Here is a 21,122-nt window from a genome sequence, read left to right as displayed (position 1 = left end):
CAAACATCCTTAGTGTCAAATACGTTCTGGTTTTGAGTAGTTTATTATAAGAGACAGTGGCGGATCAAGGGTATGGGGGGCCCTAGGCGGAGCGACGAGTTGAGGCCCTCTGTTAATGGTAAATGTTGTTGGGGGGGGGGGGTGTAACGGCACTAAAGTTGCTGTTGGAAGATTGAACAGTAAACTTGAAATGCCGTCGGGGCCTCCTTCGATCATCAGTCGCAAACTCTTCAATTTTTGCTGACGGGGGGGGGGGGGGGGGGTGCAATTGATTCAGCGGGCCCCCTTCGCAAATCAAATCCTTCGCAAATCATCTGTCGCAAATCGCAAATCAATCTAAAATTTTTGCTGACGGGAGGGGGGAAGGGTGCAAATGATTCGCCAACCTCGGGGCCCCATCGGCCATCCTTCCGGGGGCCCTTGTCGCTAGTACTCTGTCCATACGGCATACTATAGAATGGCGATCTACGGGGCCCCTAAATCGGCGGGGCCCCAGGCGACCGCCTAGTCCGCCTACCGTTAGATCCGCCGCTGATAAGAGACGGTAGTAATAATTACCATTTTCTCAACCATATAACTTAAAGAGCGTTTCTACATACACCGAGAATGCAGATGAGAAAATAACTGACAGCGTGCTTTGACAGCGACTGACAGCATTTTCGGTGAGAGAATTCTCCTCGGCATGCAAAGAACGATGGAGCTGAGAAAAAATTGAATTGGCAGTTTATAGCGATTGATCAATCATAGTTTGTATTTTTGCCGTCTAATAATCGTAGAAATATTATTAAACAATAAAAGAAACTTTTTTGACTTCATTTTAGCGATTAAAATGGATTTTTTCAACATCATTTTAAAAGTCTCATCTCAGCGCTTTTCAGAGCTTCTACACACACCGGCGTGAGAAACCGATTGTCAATTTTCTCACAGCCATCTCTCACCTTCAGTCTCGGTGTATGTAGAAACGCTCAAAAACATGTTCTTGAGGCAGACATTTAAAACCATTAAAAATTAATCAATAATAACCATCGCACCTGCATTGTTTCGTCGAGAGTTTGTTCGTTTGTTGTTATTTATTTACATTATGTACAAAATGGTTCTCCTTCTCCCACCCAATCATCATCCCCCAAATGGTCTTCCAATCACCATTCGCATCGCACTAACTCATCCGGTCGCGATGATTGTACAGCACACTCAGCGGCACCAGCGTACCGTACAGCAGCTTCGTCAGCGCGCTAAGCCACGGTCCCCGGTTGGAGCTGCTCAGCTCTTGCGCTTCCTCACCTGCAAACGCAACGAGAAGAGCGGGTAAAGAGCGAGCAACGGCGAGCGCATTAAAAATAGCCCCAACGCACTGGCGCCAGCGAACGTCGCGGCCCCCGTCCCACCTACCGTCTAGTATGTGGACAATCGTGCTGGCGCTCGGGTACAGCTCCGGGGCGCAGGTGTAGTTGCCAGCGTCATCGAACTCGGCGCTCCGTATCAGATGGTACGAGGTGATGCTGTTCAGGGAGGATCGGCCACGCTTTCGCAGCGACTCGTAGGCAACGATCTGCAAAAAATAGGGAAAGGCAGGGGGCAGCATTAGCTAGGGTTTGCAGGGTTGGACAACTGGGTGCACCCGGAGGCAGACAGAGGGCGGGACAGCGGTATACGCACATCCTTTTGATGGTACCACACGATGTGGCTCGGCCGCCGGTCGTAGTTGTGGTTAACGATGCAGGTGAGATTGACGTTCTGTCCCTTGTAGCCGTACACGATCGTTCCCTCGAGGATTTGGGTGGTTGTCGTTAGAAAGTGATAGTCTGCAATAGTGCATTATTGATTAATAATTGATTAATGTAGCTTTTCTTCATTCCGGCCAAAGCATCATACCGTTCACTCGATCTGCGTACATCCGATTGTAGGCATCTCCCGCCGCTTTGCCCTCCAATTGTTCACCGGAGGATGGCGGAATGTCGTAAAGTATGTCGTCCTGCCGTCGAACAAGCTGCGACTCATCTGTTAAAGCAGAGACGGAAATAAATTAAATAAGAAAAAAGAGTCAGATTTATGATAATGATTATGTTTTTTTCCATCCCAGGCATGTTCTAAAATGATCGATCTGTTCACGGTTTGCTCCAGTCGCGGAGGCCAAACTCAATGTTTGCGAAAACCATTTGTCATCCCGCCAGGTCGTTAGTTGTCCAAATTAAAGAAATTAAAAATAAATTAAGTACGAAGCGGAACGTGGCACACTTTCCGCGTCGGTTTTTGGAATGAAAAGCGTGGTGCGATGGCCACAATCTTGTCCCATCTCTCCGGGGAGCAGGCGGATGGCGCAGCTAAACGCTGACAGACTCGATTGGTCTGGTGAAACATTAAATGAGGCATAATTTATTGGAGTGACGATTTTTAGAAGGTGATTTAATGCTTCCGATGCACAACCAACACAGTGTGTGAGCAGGCAAAAATGTTAGAATCTTTGTCACTGCCTTCATCATCATTTGTGTGGGTGGGTTTCTGCTAAAACATATCAACGGTTTTCCTTTTTTTGTTTTGTTTATTTGATTGCCCCTAACCTAACGTACCGGAGGAGAGCGTGCGGTTTTATCCGCATGTGTCAACGGCGATGTAAATTAACCGTTTAATAAGCCCGAACAGCACATTTATAAAGCTGCGTGTGTCAAAATAAAGTGTCTCGAGACCGAACAGGGGGTGGGGCGGGATTGCATTATAAATGACACGGCACTGTTAGGTGTTTGAGGTTGAGTGGTTTTGTTTGTCCAACAGTGTGGACGGCGCACTCCATAGTATTAGCTGCTAGTCCCTTCTAGTCCCTTTTAGCACACGTAAACAACTACACACCGAATAGGATCATTCCATGTTAAACACCTTGTTGCCGTGCTGCCTCGTGGGAGATTCTAACTTTGTGATTGATAAATTTAACAGAGATAGGGGCGGCTAATTCCACCCTAGCGTCGGCACGTCACGCTTATTGTGCTGAAATGTCCTATTCCGGATCTGCATTGACGTCAATTAGCACGCGTAATCGTTGTAAGTTTGTACGACTAGCTAGAATTTACAACCGTTTCGAAACGAATGGTTCTTAAAATAATCATGATTGGAATTTCGGAACGCATTTTGTTACATTTGCACCATCATTTTTGGGGGCGGAAAATCTGTTACCTTTGCTGAGGTATTTGTACTTAATTAGAATTGATTTAAGGTTTAAGGTGAATTGGTTGGAATTTGGATACACTTCTAGGATTCCGGTTTATCTTTCGACCATACAAGATATTCAGGAAGTCGGAAGGCATTTTATAACTGTAGTCTCGTTATTTTATTCATAGGACCTAATGATTCCAGTAAACGCAGAATGAGTGCTTTGGATCGATTAATAAAGACAAACCTTTGCTCATTAGTTTATAGCAGGAATTTTCATTTATAATTCTCACAAACAGATCCACTTTGAATTTCATGTCAATATTGATCTTAAAAAAAAGTCTATAAACAAAACTATATACAGGCGGTCACCGGGATACACGGTTAATGGGGACCGAAAACGGCCGCAAAATACCGCGTATCTCGAATTTCCGCGTAAGTCGAATCTCGTGATTTCCAGCTAAAATATCACTAATTTTCGTGTAATTTTGTAAGTAGGGGCGGTTTTAGTCACTTTATGAATTATTTGATATGATTCTGACTGAATATAACAGTTTGAAATCTTTTGAAATAGTTTTTAATACTCAATCAAAACGGAAATTATTTGGCAATTTACAATTGTACAGCAAATCAGTACAATTTGCTCAAAGAATTGTGAAATTTAGAAAACCGCGTATCTCCGAATCCGCGTATAAGAGGTACCGTGTATCTCGGGGACTGCCTGTACCGTATTTTAGCGTGTGATCCACCGTATGTATTGAACATGTTTGGACCAAAGTTTAGTCTTTCCTTTTATATTGTAAAATTTAATAATAACAAACTAAATATTGTTCATTTTACCAATTTGATTCAAATTTTTCTTTCTTCTATTACCTGTGAATGGAAGGTGAAGCTACCTTCGTATTCTTTTGGTATTTTTTGACCATCTTTAGTGTTTGTCCTCATGCTTAAGTGGTTCCTTTTTATTAATTTGACCTAATAGAAGAATTTGGATGCAAGGTTCTCTTCCAATACGAGATGAGCCTTTTTCAAACGACAATATCACATGGTTGGTCATTCTATTGAACAGCTTCTGTAGTGTTAATTCCTTCACATGTACATCAAACAGTTTTCAAGTGGAAAATAGTAAACGAACCATTGTTTGTTATACCTTAAGGAGAAGATTTGCGCGCAAATGGAAGTTTTCAAAAACACACAAATCCAACTCGTCCGACAGGTTAGACAGGTCAAGAATAAAACTGACATCGTTTCGTAAATGAATTTCGTTGCAGGATCTTAGTATTTATCAACCTATTCTTTGTTTCGTTTCTTATCTTGCTTACCGCCGGGGCCACAGTAGTCTTGAAATGTATTCCGCTTGTCTAAATTACACACTGCTGGCGCAACAGACCTGTATCTGTTGCGCACTTCTCAAGACCGATCGCGAAATCGAATGTCAACAGCACTTGAATGATTACTATTTGACGTTGACAAATAGGCTTGCTGTCAGTGGTCGTCAAACGCGCAATTGTGTGTAAAATTATGTACAAAAAAAGTCGCATTACTACCTGAGAGATTGATAATTTTTAAGGGCATTTATGCGACATTAATTCAACTTTTATTTAAAATTGTAAAAAAACAAAAACTTTTTGTAACCACTTGCCGACCACTGAACGCGCGTCAAGCGTCTTTGTAAAGTCTAATCGCGCCTGTTGATACAGTGAATATAGTGACCAGCAGTAGTTTGCCTTTCTTCCGTGCATTTAATCATTTAAAAATACGTTCCGTTTTACATTTCGCTCCAGTTTCGCTAGCATTTGCCTTCACGAAATGCATTAAGATGCAACGTTTCCCCGGGGGAGCGGACAAACGCATACCGTTTCGTTGCCGTTTGTTTACAAACTTCTACGGCTTGCGTCCATTTGCTCGGGCCAGTTCGAAGCCCCGGAGGCCTGTTTATTGATGATCGCGCAAACCTCCAAGGGCCGGCCGTAGACGGCGTAATGTGCAAATGTGTCCGTTTGTTAGGTGAAAACGTTAAACCAAATAACGCGCCCGATTGTGTTTGCAATAAGTGTACAGTTTATGGCTGACAGAGAGGAGAATGATCAGGGCAGGCCGGGTCGAGTGTGATGGATGATGTTCGCATCAGTTGCAAGTGTACCGTGGAGTTTCGTGCAGTTTCGAAGGAGTTTTCCAACTCGCGCTGACGGACGAGAGTACGCACACAACACATTTCAATTTAATTTGAGGCTGTTTTTTTTGCTGAAAATTGTAGCGAATCTGCACGCACGTTTCTGTGGCTTGTGTGCCAGCGGAAGTTTGGCGCCCGGCAATGTTCCGTCTAGCTGTGTCTGTGTGTGGCCCTGCCAGTGTCTAACGATTTGCAACGATCATGTCTAGTGTCTAGTGTGTGTCCAATCGCCGTAATTTAGTGTCGAGTGTCAAGTGTTTATTTATGAATCCCACACGCACACACACATGAACCCGTTGGCCCTTTTTAGCGCCAGTGTGCATCCGGAAAGCGTCACGAATCGATTCGCTCCCTGCAGCGTCCTTCCCCCCCCATTTCCTCTGTGTACCGCAGGAAGGGTGGCCCCAATTTACAAAGGTAATTGAATAAAAACAAATAGCTGAAAACAGCAATTACGATAAATTATACGGCCGATTGATGCTTTACGCAACAGTTCATGCCTAACTGGCTAGACAGTACGCAGCATGATCTATGTTTGCGTGTTGGCTAACCGACAGGGGGACCCAACCTACCGAGCACAATCAGGTAGAGCTGCAGGCTCTTCACCGGCATGGTCGATATCTGGCACTCGTAGATGCCGGTGTCCTTCCGGCGCGTCCGTCTCAGCTTCAGCGTCCACTCGGCCGTCTGGTCGTTGTACAGCGCCTGAAACCGCTCGTCCGACGTGAACGTGTCCGCGTTGATGGCCAGTATGTGCAGATCATGATGGCGCACCCAGGAGATGCTGTACTTGGCCAGATTTTCCACCCGGCACGTAAGGAATGCGGTTTCGCCTTCCCGCACCGTCACGTTGCGGGAAACGCTCAGATCGAACTGCGGTTCGGCCCACTGGTGGTCCGGCGTGGCGTAGTAGCGCCGGGTGGACGTGCTCCAGGGGCCCGTTTCGTACCAGGCATTGGTGGTGCCTGCGGAGAGGGGAGGAGAGAGAGGTGGAATTTTGACAATTATATTTCTTGAAATCGCTTGCAATTAGGTTATTGATGCGAGATTGTTAGTACTTTCTGAGCAGCTAGAGTTTGGGATGGGTTTTTTTAAGGGCGGGTAAAGAGTTTGTTCCTTTTCAAGGTATTTCCAATAAAGATGTAAAGTAAAACAGTAAATACTCCTTACTGTTGATTTGTTGTAAGCATAGATGAGTCGTATTGAGATAAAGCGAAATTATCCAGATGATGAAATGAAATGAAATTGAATGAAATTCGTTTTAAAGAAATACAGCAAACCATCATCATTCTTATTCAATTTTCACCCAAAAACAGTCTAGTATCACCAAAAATAATAATTAAACTAATAATTGAAATTGTATTATTTTTTATTTATTTTTGACGGTAATAGACGGTGTTTCATAAGCTTTTTATTCTACAACGTTCTTCTCCTCAGAACAGAAAATAATGCATTAGTCTTTAAATATACTGTTGTTAATGTAAGCTTGATAACAAATTAGGTCCCAACAATTCAATAAAACCTTAGCCTATATACGTCAACCTTATAATACGCTGCGTATGGGTTCAAAAATCTCGTTTGGATTGACCTGCCAGCCTTCTGTTTTAGTTATATAAATCGGGCACAGATAGCAAATTACATCTGTGGCTTAGGCAGGTCTTCACCGACTATAACTGTTGTGCAATATAAGAAGAATAAACAAGATGGATTCATAATTTTCTTAGCATACAGCATACGGATGAATATCTTTCATGGCATTTAAGGCCACAAATTACAATATTTACACATATTTGTCACAAGTCATTTAAACCAAATATATTTTGATTTTATGGCAAAATGCCTTTGAACCTAAATGTGCGAAATATCTTTGATGTACTCTTCATCAACCGGTGTCTCATGTTCTCCAATAGAGAAGAGATGCTACTTGATTACTACGCTACTTGAAATCACAATTGTAATGCAGGTCGTTGCTTGAGTTGCCTTAGCAACGCATGATGCTGCTCCGTCTAACTAGTTTCAATTACTAGCTCTTCTCTTAAGATTGCATCCACTCATCCAACTCGCGGCAGAGCAGACAGACGTAGCGCGATCAAGGTTGCTGTCAAGCATCCGCTACGGCGAAGAATAATGGGGTGCCGGTAACTAGAGATTAAACATTTGACTTTTAACACTCACACTGCACACTCAGCACAGAGAGTGGGAATGGGAACAGAAACCTTCGAAATTGCACTCAGGTGTAAAAAACCTGAGCACACGAAGGTGGGGGAAGGTGGGCAAAGGCAGTGAAGCACGCAACAGGGAGTTGTTTAATTTGACGGTCCCGTGCATTTTAATGGTGTGTTAACTCGCGCTCCCGACACTGTGTGTGTGCGCCGTGCCTTAAAAAGTAAGACGGCATAGTTCACAAGAGTTGCGTCTTGCTGCGTCCCATCCATCTTGGTATGTCGGTCGGTCGGTCCCGGTTCCCGGTCATCGGATAGAACCAATTACCGAAACATCTTCGCGTTGTGGCGCACCTCTGGCGGAGGAGATTGGAGTGGTCCGGATGGAGACAAAGGGCAGACAGACGCATATTTTACGCACATTAAACAGTTCGGGTTGTTTGTTGTGCTCTTTCTTCGTTTAGGCGTGTGTGTGTGTTTGTTGGCCCTTTTGTTGTTGGCGTTGTTGTTGTTGTTGTTGTTGTAACCGATGTCTTAAACCATCAAGTTTGCCGTTTGATCGCCGCGGCACGGCAGGTCTAATGGGTGTCTATTTTAAGCCCGAACCCCGCCGCTCCGTCTAATCAGTGTGTATGAAACATTTATTTCATACCCGCCGTGTCGTCGCATCGCTGCTTGTGCAGCTGGTACAGAAATATGCTACAGCAAAGAGAGAAAGTAACCATCTTCAACTGCAAAAAAAAAAACAGGCAGACATCGTATCGTAATGTTCTATTTTTAACCCAAATTTATTAGCGTGAAATTTCTTGCATTGTTGGATCACATCCTCCGCGTGATTGTACATTTGCGGTGACACGCTTTTTCTTCCTGTTTTGTAATAAGCATTATCAAACGAATACGAATCGTGAACCAGTTTGAGCTTAGTATGGGTGTCTCGCCACCATGTGCTCGAAGTGATTGTTCGCAGCTCGTTAGCTTTAACGGTAATGCGGCCCTGGTGCGAAATATAATATCTACGCAGCGTTTCACCCACCCGCTGTCACTACCGTCCGGTGGTGGAATTTTCTTTGCAAACTGGCTCGTTGGTTTGTGTTGTTCGGTTTGCTTAAACTGTGGTTGAGTGCGTGTAATATGACGAGGTGACGGAATTTTATCTCGTTGTGGGTTTTTATAATACCACGCTTGGTTGACTTGATCCTTTGAGCAAGTAACTGCAGGTCTTAATAGATCGAGGTCTCGAGAAATAAATTCAAATGTATGTATTTTGTTTCAAGAGAAATCATGTTGAACTGATCGACCAAAAAGATGCAAGTATTTTTTGCAATAAAGAGTGATCATTCTTCATTTAGATAGTGTTTTTGTATCTGTAAGTGATTAGATAGTGTGATTAGATAGTGTTTTGTATTTGTAAGTGTTTGAATATACACCGTAATTGGTAACTGATAGTCTCTATTCGTCTCTGGCAACTGTTTGTAAACAGTGATCTACGCAAATTTTGGTGCTAATTGTGGGTTTAGTTTAGGCATTTGAAACATTTATCTTATTTGTGTGCTTGCTTTCTAATAATAATTAATATTTTCAATTGATTTATCTCAAATTATGAGAAAACGAGAGGAATTATCAATAAATCGTTTCGAGACAATCAGAACACTTTTGATTATTTTGCGAAAACTAGTAAATTTTGCCAGGTTACAGGGCTGTGCAATTGACTTTCTGACATCCTTGTTGCACTACAGATTACGTCGAAATTAATGGCAAATGAAGTACTTATGATGATGCCTTAAGAGATCTAAAACCAAAACCAAATCCATACTGGTTCTGACACCAATACATCACCTATTCTGGTTCAAAACTGCACATGACCGAATGCCGGTATGGGACTTGGTACTGAACCTATACCGGTCCAGGAACCGATCATAAACCCATACTAGTCCATGAACTGATTATGAACTCATACCTGTCCTGCAACATATGAAGAAACCATTCCTGTTTTGGAATCGACCATAAACCCATACCGGTACTGGAACTAACACTGAACACATACCTTGAACCTGTCATGAACCCAAACCGGTCTTGGAACATATAATGAACCCATACCGGAACTGATACCTATCATGAATCCATACCGGTCCTCCGACCATATCGGACACCGATCATGAAGCCATATCGGCCCTGGAACCGATCATGAACCAATACCGGTCTTAGTACCGTTAATGAACCCATACCGTTGGTGGAACCTATCACGAACTCATATCTGTTTTGAAACCGATCATGAACCTATACCAGTCCTTGAACTGCTCATGAACCTGCTCCGGAACCCCCATACCGATCCGGAAATAGCTTCTGATTTCATTTATTTTCTGAATCAGTCAACCTGGAACTGTTTCGGATTAGGATTCACAACGATATTTGAACCCGATACCCGGTTTGTCTTTGGAATTCGGTTCGAGATTGGAATCGATACAATTACAGCTGCAGTCGACAAACCATAACGTGTAGTAAATGTGCAGCGTAGGAATAGTGTAGGAATTAGCGTAAGAAATAGCATAGGAAATATCTTAGGAAATAGTGTAGGAATTAGCGTAGCAAATTTAGTAGAATTTGTAGAAGTTGTAAATTTAGTAGTAGTAAATTTGAATAGAAAACTCAGACCGGTTGGCAATTACAGTTATTTATAATTAATAAATATGAAGAAGGCTTGTTTTTGTGTTTGTATATCATAAAATGGTTATTTCCAGGCATGTCCGATATGTTTTAAGTGTCCCAGTAAACATTGAAATTATTGAATTTGATTGGTTAACAAACATTGGAAAAGATCTTTTATGAAAAAAAATCCATGAGTTCTGTAGGATTGGGAAAATATTGCCGCTTTTGTAAAATCCTCACAAGCTTTCCCATCGCACATTTCTTAAAGCCTTTTGGATCCTTTAAAGCCTACAACAAATTGGCTTACCGTATACAACCTGTGACAAATCTCACCTCTTTTGTTTCTACCTACCAATAAAGTCTGGCACCTCGCAAGGCTCAATGCGTATTGCGAATCCGATCCGCAAAACAAAATCCTCCCAAGGATTGCCAAGGTGTAAAACAAACTCACGTCCGCAACCAACAGACGAAATGCACACTCAAACACATCCTGATTTCCAGCTTGCGCGTTTTATTGATATGGGTCGATGGGGTTAAACACATACTGGCACAAACGCACGCACGCACGCAAACACCCACTGCGGGAAGTTTAAACGCTTGTTTGCCCACGTCTCGGAGGCACAGGTCTGCGTGCGGCAATAGTCATGAAACTGTCACCGACCGTCGCGGTGCGTGCGGTTTTTGGCTGCTGCTGCGTGCGTTTCGGAAAATTTATGGCGATCCATTTTCTTCCACGCGTAGCCCGGCGCTTACGGTTACGGAATCCTCCACAAGCGATAGGGATTTGTGTTCCAGCGGCGCCACGGCACCACGTTTGCTGCTGAGCGAGATACGCGCGCGTGGTAACCGGGGTTAAAGTAAATTAATTAAAGGCATTGTTGTGCTTTGTAACGAAACAATGGCATGTTTTCACGGTGTCTGGGTGTACCCTGGTGGGGTGAAATTCGGGGCTTCGGTTCGGTCTCTTCTACGTGACATTGGATGCTGAGGTCGATTAATTGAGGTTAAATGCGTACCGTTAAAGGCGTCGCTTGAGCTTTTGCACGAATGGGTGAAGTGTTGCAGATAAAAAACAATGTAACCCTGTAATGTATTTCTGCGGCACCAGAAAGGTTGAAGCTGGCTATAATTCCCATCAATTTACCTTATATCAGCCTCGTCGTAAGTGATGAATTTCACAGCAGAGCCTATTTACCATTCTTGTGGTTTATTCAAATTGAATTAATCAATCACCATGCAAACTACTTAGCGAACTGTAGACCTTGAGTAGTGTCAAAAGTAGCACAATACCTATTATGAATGGGAACATTTTGATTGAAGCCTGAGGTTATAATTATAAGGTTAATCACTTAGCAAGAATCGTGCAGGCAATCAGCAAGTTATTTCTGTTTCATTTAATTTGGGAATTTAATTTCCAATGTGCAATTTGATGCTAGAATTTTATGTATGTATATGAAGATATCACAATTCGTATTACTAACCGTGTAATTTGTGCCTCTTTATCTCTTGGATGTAATTTGGGAGCAATAAACAAACTAAATATAGTTTTACATCCAGAAAACACTCATGACTGATAGTCACAACAGTAGCCGATGCCGTGACCAGGATTCGAACCTGGGTTACTACGGCCACAACGTAGGGTCCTAACCACTAGACGATCACGGCTGCAGATGTTTTGTTAAACTGTTAGCAATCCACCGTTCTTTGGTGTGCTCAACCGCATCAAAAATGGGTTTGAAATCGAGCCACACGATCACGATTTAGTTGAGGTGAAAGTACAGCGATGCGATGAACGATGCTCAGCAAAAAGCGCATTCGCCTCTACCTAAAGCAAAACGCGATAAAGTGAACGCACCAAAGAGGTCTTTGCTGCTGTGGAGTGTTCATTTAACGTTTGTTGGTTTGACGTACGAAGTATACATCTGTTAAAAACTAGTGTTAAAATGATTTAAAAAAAATTCACATTTAAGTTAGACATGAAAATCATTTCTTTTGAGTAAGAAGGCTATCATTAACTCATCAAAAAAGGCCTCACAATTCATCAAACTCTTTACTTGGATAAATTATATCTTTTGCAAAGCGACATAAGAAGTAACATAAAATCGACTATGCTATGAGAAGTGGAAAAATTGATACACAATCGCTAACACTCATAGTTGAGATTCTTATGTTTGTTTCCGCCCGGGATCGAACCGGGGGCCTTCCGCGTGTTAGGCGGATGTGATAACCACTACACCACGGAAACGGTTGATTTGTGGCTTTAAGATTCGGTCCTTGAGCTACATATTTTTGAAGGCAAATGAATAATATGATATAGAAAAATGAAAAACATTGTTGATAGGAGTAAAAGTATCATTTTCCTATCATTTGAGTAGACTTATATGTTAAAAAAAGCTTAAACCATTGTTGATTGAAAATTGTTGATTTTGGTTCATAACTCGCTGCCTTCCAATGGTGGAACTTCATAAATCGCACCAATGCACTGCTATACGCTTAGTACACAGTGCAAGGTGTGTTAGCGATTTTGAGCGTCAAATCACCACCGACACCTAGTACTATTCCCGTACGTACAAAATACCATACAGCTGGGTGTTGTATTGTCATGCACGAACTGCATTTGCCAACAGCAGCGCGTTTGTTTGTTTCGCGTAAGCCAACTGCTACTGCTTGCCACCACCAAGGGTCACATGCAGCTGGGTAGCGCCAACGCGTCAATCAACCCAGCCCAGAACCTGCACCTGGCCCTGATTGTATCTACTCTCGCCTGCCTTCCGACTCCGCCTGGTCGATCCGATGTGTATGCGTCATACACGGTTAGTTTGCGTCTGAAACGCTGATAGAGCGCAACATTCACTAGCACTGTCACTCTAGCAAGGAAAGGAACACTTGTTTCTAGTCGGGTTTTGATATACACTTTTATAGAAGCATAAATAGCGCCCGTATGATTTACGGGTAAGTTAAAGTGGGTGATCATCGGTACAACACCGACCAACACGACGTTTAGGGTGTTTTGTGCGCTCACTCGCGCACGGATGGTTAGTAATGATATATGAATTTTTTATCTGCCTTTTTTTTACGCTTGCTCCCGGCGACGTTCGCTAACACGCACTCTCACGATCGCCATCATTGGTTTTTGGGTGTTTGCGGGGTGTCCCTTTCGCGGTGTCCCAACAACGCCCTATTCGGACGCGAGCATCATTAATCTTCACTAGGCGGTGACTTTTTGCCTGACCGCGTGATGGCGTAATTGTATTGGATCGAACTGCGTTGCTTCCTTTCATCGCGTGGTGGTGGTGTTAGGTGTGTACGTTGCCACAAAATTCGTGCGAAATCACGCGAAAATTCGTCAAGATTGGGAACGCACGGTGGAAGACTATTTTGGTGGGGTTTCGTCAAAACAACAAGTCGAGCTGACCACAGCACGGCAACACGTTGGGTAAGGAGCACTAGAAACAATGCGGAGCCCCATGCGCTGGCCGGTGGTGTTCGAATGTCGAAACCACCCGCCCCAAAAATCCTTCCACCCACATAGATCGGTGTGTTTGAGGGAACTGAATTGAATGGTTGTTTTACGTTTTGCGCTTGTTATTTTTGCATTCAATTTCTACCGTAAGGTATCGTTGGGTGTGTTTTTTTCCGTTGAAAAATACCAACACTTCAGGTTGATTGAAAGTGTTTTTACTGACGGTGGTGACGGCGTGGCGGCTTGTTTTGTGAAATAACTAAGATTTTTTGGTTCCCCTTTTTTCCCGCTGTAGCGTCCCGCCGCTACATGTTTTCTATGGCAAAGGAAGACCTTAAAGGTGGAAAAACAACCTGTTTGCTTTTTTGCAAACTTGCGTATAATGTTGTGAAGGTTTCTTCTCATTTTTTTCAATTTATATCTTGTTTCCAAACTCTAGAAAAAAACCTTATTTACACTTCAATCTCTTCTGTGACGCAATAAGCCAAAAGTCATTTTACCCGTTTTTTTCCGTTGCCTTGTTATGATTACGAGAACAAAAGCAACAAACATGGCCACTTTAATTTGGTGAGATTGTATTGTTCAATGCTCAGCCGATGGGGCACGCCGATGGGTGAAGTGGACAGTCGAAAGCAAATAGCATCAAAATGGGACAACATCATGAAAGGCAATTGAGGTCCGTGTGATCGCACCCTTTCGGAATGTGATCACGACTACCTCTTCTTACGCTTTCCCCGCATGTGCCGTGGTTCTTGTGCGTGGTGTGAAAAGCACCAGCGCTGGCAGCTGATGATTAAGTCACGTTTTTGTAAAATCACAATCGAAAATAGCTTCCCCTTAGGGAATTTCGCTCCTTACCCCGCTGCTGCACCCAATCCCAGGCGGTGCTGCGGTTACGGTGTTGAAATTTCATTTTTATTGCGCTCGAGTGTTTTGGGCCCCTGGGAACGGGCGGGGATTGGTGATATTGGGTTGTGACGAAGGATGTACAAGAGTGGGGGCACCATATTAAGAGCCAAAATTGCACCCCGTAATGGAAACGCGTGCTCCGGTGCTCGACCACGTGATGGGATTAAACGCATCGCAGTCGCAAAACTGGTGGCGCTTGCCTGTTCGTTTGCTGGCGCACTCCGGAGGACACTTTTCCAGACCCTTCCCCGGCGGGGTGTGAACAGATTTATGTGGCTTCATGTTGCCTGTACATAAATTTGCTTTCAAAACCACATACAGCGCGCGGGATGCGGGAGGGTTGCTGCTCGGTTGTATTACATTTATGTGCTTTTCCGTTCCGTTCCGGAGGTCGATGGTGTTGTGTGGGCTGGGAGATAGTAGATGACTGATTGATTTAATGAGCTGGTTTCGGCATCAGGAGGGCCATACCGACAGTCTGTGGGGTTTCCAGTTTTTGTAGGTGCGTTTTAAGGTATAAATTTGGTGTGCACTGTGCGGTGGCTTGTCAATTGCACTGTCCGGGGTGTGTGTGTGTCGTGAGCGGGGAAAGTGAAATTGGGATGTAATTCGACTAATTAAAAAGTGTGATAATTGGTGCATGCGAGGTCAAAATTGGTCGCGAAACGGTAAATAATGGTGCATTATGATTCGGTTTAACGTTGCACCTGAATGGATGGGCTTGAATTTCGAATTAGATTTTGTTGTTAATTGGAGTTAGATGAAGGTACTTAATAAATCAGTGTGAAATGGATTGTTAAAATATGTTAAAAATTCCCAGCGGTCGGCAAAAGCGCGAAACTCCTTAAAAATACTTCTAGATTTTCACACCCAATGATGTGATGGCTCTATGAAATGTACTTAGAGAAATGATTCGCCATCTAGGCAACAAAAAGCCGCTCCTACGCTGTAGTTTGATGATTACTGACATATCCTAACGGACAATGTCTACTGAAAAATCTGTCTGTTTGTGTGAGAAGTGTATTCGATCATTTCGATGGATGAACTTGGAATCACATTAAGCAGGGCCCAGATGTTGTTTAGTCATACGATCTACGAACATGTCCATAATGAGTTCAAATCTCGTTACAAGTTTAGTCGGATAGGGTGTAACACAGTGTTAACCAGTGCTGCAGAATGTCATGAGTATCACAAGATTTTCACCAACGAAAACAATGAACATAACCGTGGTAGCTTTGCTGATAGTCAAAAAAAGTGCGTCATGACATGCTGAATGACATGAGGACATGTTAATTCTTGAGTCCAACGCTATACTCTGACTGACAAGCTTAGCTTAATGCCGGCGCAAGCATAATCATGATTTTTTCTGGCTGTGAACCGTGCTGCCAAATGCCACTGTTTCAGTCATCAACACTCATGACTGAAACGAAGCTCAAATCAGATCACGTACACAACTGAGATGATCAGTGACGATACTCAAACAGTTGGAGAATTAATGGTGACTTTTAGTGTAGCACCCAACTCTTGGTCACTCACTTGGTCACGACATTTTTGTCGGCGATAATCACGACATTACTGGAATATACTTGGCGCGTGGGCTCTAGCAACAAAATGAGCATGCTTTCTCCCTCTATCTGTTTTGATTATCTGTCGGGTCAAACAGAGCGAGAAAACATGCTCATTTTGTTTCTTGGAACCACTCACACGCACCGCATATCTCCCATGACCATCGCGATGATCACCGACTGAAAATGTCACGACCAAGTGACTGACCAAGAGTTGGTTGCACACAATGTCACCAAGCATGTGATGGTCGCACCAACTGTTTGAGGCTCGCCTCTGTACATCACAGTAGAGCTCGTGAAGCTGATATTGTTTCAGCCGGAATTTGTCATGACTATGTCAGTGACATTTTGCAAAATTAATCACAGCAAAAAGTCGTGAAATAGTGACAGACCAAGCGATGGTCGCAAACATGTCATGAGCATGTATTAGTCACACCAACCGTTCTGAGTATCATCTCTGATTATCACAATTGAGTACGTGACGTTGATATGGATTTTGTTTCAGTCAGATTTTTTTATGACATCGACAGTGACATTTTGCAGCACTGGTGTTAACTAATATAAAGAAGAGAAGTAACCCATTTAATGGTCATGGAGATGTCAAGTGCCGTAGAAGAATTGGATATTAGATGTATTAAAGAATGAATTACATCGATTAAAGAATGAATTAGATCTATTCAAGAATGTCTTTATTTGGAGATTGTAGTGATTCTACAGCCTGTAGTGATTCTTTAGCCGGTCTCGTAGTACAGTCGTCAACTAGTACGACTTAACAACATGCCCGTCATGGGTTCAAGCCCCCAAATGAACCGTGCCGCCATACGTAGGACTGACTATCCTGCTATGGGGGGATCAATAAGTCACTGAAAGCCAAGCCCACAAGTGGTACAGCCAGGCCTTGACCGACAAAGGTTGTTGAGCCAAAAGAAGAAGAAGAAGAAGAAGTGATTCTCAGTAATTTGTAATTCTTAGCATTTGAGAAAAATATTGCTGAAATCATTTTTATAGAATAAAACATCAACAATCAATCATCTTGAACAGGAACTTAGCTTCAAATCGTTTGTATCACTTAAGTTTGACTGTTTTACGCGCACGAAGTGTTTCTTAAAAAAAATACTGGAAATGATTTTTATGATGCGAATCTCCTCACTTAGCGGTGGACGCATTGCTTTATCATGTGAAGTTTTGACCGACAGATAGGTGAAAATTAGCTTTAAATGCGTTAGCGACTAGACAATTGACGCAATATTGTCCCTGTTGACGAAGACCGGTGTAAACATCTGGTGTAAAAAATCGCTCCCCCCCGCCAAGATAAGAAATGATTCAAAACGATTGAACCGGTCAAACGAGTGGAAAAATTTAAATGTTCCATCCATCATATATACTGCACTGTCTGATTAGTGATAGTACTTGATTGATCATTTCGCCCGCACACCATTAGCATTGAGCGCAACACTCGGTCAGTGCCGCTATCATTACAGCTTGATACTTGTGCTTGATCACCGTTTTGGTTCAGTCAATTATAGCGCTTATTGAGTTGTTGCTGCGTTGAGTGATGTGGCATGCAGTTGTGACGGCGATGACGCCATCCATAAGGAAACAGTGAACGATATGTCAAGCCAGCTTAGAGGATTCTAGCTTCGATATGGGCCCTTTCCTACTTGCTATGAGAAATAGGGCGATGTTTACTGGAACACTGGATGCTTATCTAGCGAAACAAAATCATTGAAAACAACAAAACCCGATCACTTTGCTATCTTGTGGTGAAATCATTGTGTTTTTATGCTGCAATGGGTGGTACTGCGCGTTTGCCTAGCTTAATTGGGGAAGTCTATTTTAATCTCACTCCACATCATACTCCGCTAAAAACCAAAAGAAAAGCGTCCCTTTTTTGCTAGGTCGTCGTAAACTCACCGAAAATGCAGAGCAGTATAATCAGCATCACGTGCTCATTTAGTGCGGCAGGTGTTAAATATAATAAAACGAGAAGCTTCCTAGGCCTCTTTCGGTCCCGAACACACACAGCGCGCTCCCACAGTCGCCACAGAGATCATATGAAAGAGTGGTTGCGTCAACGTACGATCCGCTTTGGTGATTATCGTTGATCCCGTGGCACTGGCCCGTGAGCAATTATTTCACATGGTCACATAATTTTCACGTTGAATTTCCATCCAAAAGCACAGATACACGCACACACACACACGCTTACACACGTTAAATTGGTATTAAATGCTGTGAAAATGGCCCACTCTCTTGTCGCTACTGTCGCGGCTTCGCCGAAAATGCTCTCGTGTTTCGAGCGGATGGTTGCTGGGGCTCCTCTTGGGACGACCCCGTATACAACTTGACCGTAAGTCACGCGGCCTATGCGGGTGTAGTACGATACGGCACGACACTTTTGCACAAATTGCAGTTACACTAGCACTAGCACGACTGGGAGCCTGTATGCACACTGGTATATGCACTGCACTGACCAGCCCGACCCGCTGGGACTGGCATTTCCACCGAAGCAACACACGTTTCACACGTTGTTTTTGTTTACTGGCTAAGTGTGGGGTAATTAATTAATTGACACATAATTAGATAGACGGTGCACTGGCACGAACAAACGATGCAGCGGAAAACACGAAACTCTAGAACATTCTCACTCGCTAGGCTTATCAGCAGTGGGGCGTAGTGTAAGTAAGTGTGTCGGCGAGTCACTTTACTCTGTCAGCGGCAATCAACGGCACGCTAAACTTTTGCCACACGTCCTTGCACTTGGACTCCTTTTAGAGGCACGGAGGGAAAGTAGTAGTTATGTAAGGAGGTAAAACTAGGTTGCGAGCTATATCCGACTTTCCGTGAAGGTTGATAACTAGTTGGATGAACTGCCGAACGGGATGGGTACAGTTGGCAATGGGAACACAAATTTACGCGCACAAACTTTGCATCGGGGCACTTAATTGAAGACAAACATGGCGATTGAACACGATGTTCCTTTGGGCGATGAAAGGTAACGGGAGGATGCTCATTAACACCCAGTAACGGTCGAACGATGGAAGCGTGTGGAGCTGCAAACCTTCACCACTGCTTTGCACAGACTTCGTTCCACTTGTTGTTGCGCTCGTGTCCTTACACTGTGCCCCTTTATTTTCTCTCGCTATCTCGGGCGTGTTTGTCTCACCGCTGACGATGAACTGACACCGTCGAGCTCGTTCTCGATACTGGACCCGGCCTATGATCGCGCCCGTACGATCCCGTGATCCTGCCAAGCGATGATTTGGCGCTGGCGAATTAAGAAAAAAAAAACTCGCTCTCTTTAGCTCTCTTTAGACCTCTCTCTCTGGTGCGCCCGTTTTTGACGTTTGTGCACTAAATATAGCTTGGCATGCGGTGCTCGAGTACCGTTCCGAAGACTGATGTGCGCTTAAAGATGCCGCGCGTTGGCCAAGAACATTCTAACCTGTTGACGTTGGCGTGGACGCGCCTTCGTCGCTTTGTTACGCACCATCGCGTGCTCTTTGCCGTTTTGCGATTATGACAAGACGCTAAGATTGAGTGCTCGAGCGGGTTGGGTTCGAGTGGCGAATTCGTGCGACAGGGCATCTCAAGATGGGGCACTGGGCCATCCCCGGGTTTGTGTGTGTGTACCTCTCTTTCTAAGGGTAAAATTTTAAAAACAACACATTCATAACGTTTGTTGATCCATCGGAATGACAGGAGCGCATCGGGGGTGACAGCGTACGCTAAACCGGTCCGCTGGTGAGCTAGGTCGCTTTGCTCGCGCCGCACCCGCGTGAAGATCAATGTCATGCGAGTTATTCTTAAGCGGGGCAGAAAATAGTTTCCCACACCACAAAGAATTTAATTGTCGTGCATCAACCTGATCGTGCTGTTGCTTTCTAAATCATCACTCACGTGTGTGTGTGTTGCTGGTTGGGCTGATTGGTGACAAATAAAGATTGCTTGGTACGGTTTGTTTACACTGCGTTTGTTTTATTAAGGATGAAACGAGGAGGGCAAAAAGAAGAAAACCAAGAAAGAAAAAAAAGAAGTAGAAAATAATAATCTTGAGAAGAATAAGAATTACGATTCCAATAAAATGGAATAAAATAGTAAAGAATTTTTAAGAAATAGAATATCGTGCTTTAAAAGATCTTTAAAAAACATTTGACGTTTTAAACGGTTTTCCTGTTTACGGCAGAGATTTGTGATGTTATAATACATCGTCTCATTTTTCGTGAGATTTCGAGTTAATACAAGTAAGGAAAAATAATATAGGATCCCTGTACGTATAAACTTATGTACTTTTACTATGGTTTATGCGTTCCCGAAGGTTTCGCGCATCTCGAATATCCGCGTAAGTCGAATATTACTTTTTTATTGATAAATACAGTCTGAACTCACTGGTTGAACTTCGATTTCCCTGCCAACTATTGAATATGTGCCTTTTAGTTGGTACGTTTTTCCATACAAAAAAAACTGATTTTTCTCTCGGCATGCCATGAGATTTTTGTGAATTTTTCAAAAAACCGGGTTTCCCATACAAACGCATGCTTTTTAATTGAACTGTCAGCCAACTATCGAGCTTTCAACTAAAAAGCATGCCAACTAAAAAGCGTTCAACTATTGAATTCTGACTGTATTTCCAAAATTCGTTTGATAAATTGGTATTTTGATTAAATTTAATACTGTCGTACACTTTACCATTTCTTTAAGATGCATCGTCCGGAAAATAAGGACATTTAAGTTTTTGGACTGATTAAACATTTTGGCAAATCGTATGTGTATGTATTCTTGCTATTCTTGGAGTAAATTGTATTGATTTGACACATTGATTTGAACTGTCAAGGAAGTGTCGAGAAACGCGTAACTCGGGAACAGGCTGTACAAGGCAAAGACTATGGTTTGCCATGATTTTGGAAACAAAACAAATACGCCACGGTTTATGCTAGTTCAAAGTACTATAAATTGACAATTAATGGTGAATTGTAACAACTGTAATTCCTTGCGATGGTGATTTTTGTTAATGTTCATACGGCTTTCAGCAACGGCTTCATAATGGAATCAGTCTTTATATG

The 21,122-nt window shown here is 43.1% G+C and overlaps 1 protein-coding gene and 2 non-coding genes across 4 annotated transcripts; all 3 read right to left on the bottom strand.

Annotated features, from left to right (window-relative positions):
• Positions 1 to 1,008: 1,008 nt before the first annotated feature.
• Positions 1,009 to 19,316, bottom strand: LOC120950893 (zwei Ig domain protein zig-8-like). 2 transcript variants are annotated; one of them, XM_049608072.1, is made up of 7 exons: positions 19,226 to 19,307; positions 17,974 to 18,604; positions 5,887 to 6,279; positions 1,873 to 1,998; positions 1,657 to 1,802; positions 1,390 to 1,549; positions 1,009 to 1,281 (listed from the first exon to the last, which is right to left on the bottom strand). In XM_049608072.1, the coding sequence occupies exons 2-7, from the start codon at positions 17,999 to 18,001 to the stop codon at positions 1,157 to 1,159; spliced, it is 978 nt and encodes a 325-aa protein (XP_049464029.1). In that variant the 5' UTR covers positions 18,002 to 18,604; positions 19,226 to 19,307; the 3' UTR covers positions 1,009 to 1,156. The 2 variants fall into 2 exon arrangements, with proteins under 2 accessions (XP_049464029.1, XP_040225241.2); XM_040369307.2 differs by having other exon boundaries at positions 17,974 to 19,316.
• Positions 11,716 to 11,787, bottom strand: Trnah-gug (transfer RNA histidin (anticodon GUG)). Its single transcript has one exon. It is a non-coding gene; the product is annotated as a tRNA-His (tRNA).
• Trnav-aac (transfer RNA valine (anticodon AAC)) lies at positions 12,295 to 12,367 on the bottom strand. The gene has a single exon. It is a non-coding gene; the product is annotated as a tRNA-Val (tRNA).
• Positions 19,317 to 21,122: the final 1,806 nt, after the last annotated feature.

The sequence above is a fragment of the Anopheles coluzzii genome, chromosome 2, assembly GCF_943734685.1.
Source record: "Anopheles coluzzii chromosome 2, AcolN3, whole genome shotgun sequence".
NCBI classification, from domain to species: Eukaryota; Metazoa; Arthropoda; class Insecta; order Diptera; family Culicidae; genus Anopheles; species Anopheles coluzzii.
This window is presented reverse-complemented; position numbering and strand designations above follow the sequence as displayed.